This window comes from Oncorhynchus gorbuscha, unplaced genomic scaffold (genome assembly GCF_021184085.1).
Source record: "Oncorhynchus gorbuscha isolate QuinsamMale2020 ecotype Even-year unplaced genomic scaffold, OgorEven_v1.0 Un_scaffold_11419, whole genome shotgun sequence".
NCBI classification, from domain to species: domain Eukaryota; kingdom Metazoa; phylum Chordata; class Actinopteri; order Salmoniformes; family Salmonidae; genus Oncorhynchus; species Oncorhynchus gorbuscha.
The window spans coordinates 7,501-9,057 of record NW_025753986.1 but is presented as its reverse complement, the minus strand read 5'-3'; the positions used below and the strand labels follow the sequence as shown (position 1 = coordinate 9,057).

Genomic DNA, 1,557 nt, shown 5'->3' with positions numbered 1-1,557 from the left:
GGCAGTGAGAACAGGGGTGAGTGTGTGTACCTGGGCAGTCAGAACAGGGGTGAGTGTGTGTACCTGGGCAGTGAGAACAGGGGTGAGGTGTGTACCTGGGCAGTGAGAACAGGGGTGATTGTGTGTACCTGGGCAGTGAGAACAGGGTGAGTGTGTGTACCTGGGCAGTGAGAACAGGGGTGAGTGTGTGTACCTGGGCAGTGAGAACAGGGGTGAGTGTGTGTACCTGGGCAGTGAGAACAGGGGTGAGTGTGTGTACCTGGACAGTCAGAACAGGGGCGAGTGTGTGTACCTGGGCAGTGAGAACAGGGGTGAGTGTGTGTACCTGGGCAGTCAGAACAGGGGTGAGTGTGTGTACCTGGGCGATGAGAACAGGGGTGATTGTGTGTACCTGGGCAGTCAGAACAGGGGTGAGTGTGTGTACCTGGGCAGTCAGAACAGGGGTGAGTGTGTGTACCTGGGCAGTCAGAACAGGGGTGAGTGTGTGTACCTGGGCGATGAGAACAGGGGTGATTGTGTGTACCTGGGCAGTCAGAACAGGGGTGAGTGTGTGTACCTGGGCAGTCAGAACAGGGGTGAGTGTGTGTTACCTGGGCAGTCAGAACAGGGGTGAGTGTGTGTACCTGGGCAGTCAAAACAGGGGTGTGTGTGTACCTGGGCAGTCAAAACAGGGGTGAGTGTGTGTACCTGGGCAGTCAAAACAGGGGTGAGTGTTTGTACTTGGGCAGTCAAAACAGGGGTGAGTGTGTGTACCTGGGCAGTCAGAACAGGAACAGTCTCTAGAGATCCTCTGTGTTGCTCCACCTCTTCCTTCAGCTTGTCAATCAGATCCTGTTTCAGAGCCAGAGCTCTCTCTGCCTCCTCCAGACGAACAACCATGTCTCCTCCCTACACACACATGGTTATTAGTGACTGTTGTCTCTTCCTCTGCCACACCCACACACCCTCTGCCACACCACACCCCCTCTGCCACACCCCTCTGCCACACCCCTCTGCCACACCCACACCCCTCTGCCACACCCACACCCCCTCTGCCACACCCACACACCCTCTGCCACACCCACACACCCTCTGCCACACCCACACACCCTCTGCCACACCCACACACCCTCTGCCACACCCACACACCCTCTGCCACACCCACACACCCTCTGCCACACCCACACACCCTCTGCCACACCCACACTAGAGGTCGACCGATTATTGGAGGGCCAAAAAAGCAGAAAAAAGAAAAGAAAAATGGGCTGATTTGTATTTATTTTTAATAAATACAATGTAATAATGATAATTACAACAATACTGAACACATATTTTAACTAAATATAATACATCAATAAAATCAATTCAGCCTCAAGTAAATAATGCAAAAACAAAGTGTTGGAGAAGAAAGTAAAAGTGCAATATGTGCCATGTAAGAAAGCTAACGTTTAAGTTCGTTGCTCAGAACATGAGAACATATGAAAGCTGGTGGTTCCTTTTAACATGAGTCTTCAATATTCCCTGGTAAGAAGTTTTAGGTTGTAGTTATTATAGGATTATTTCCCTCTATAACATTTG

General features: G+C 51.1%; 1 protein-coding gene across 1 annotated transcript in view; it reads right to left on the bottom strand.

The window, feature by feature from the left end:
* Positions 1-687: 687 nt before the first annotated feature.
* The window catches only part of LOC124030420 (NF-kappa-B essential modulator-like), a gene marked incomplete at both ends in the record, with an annotated part of 3,969 nt that continues 3,099 nt past the window's right edge, over positions 688-1,557 (bottom strand). Inside the window, one exon of the mRNA XM_046341770.1 lies at positions 688-888. Coding sequence (XP_046197726.1) covers positions 688-888 — 201 coding nt within the window. The remainder of the gene's footprint in view (positions 889-1,557) is intronic.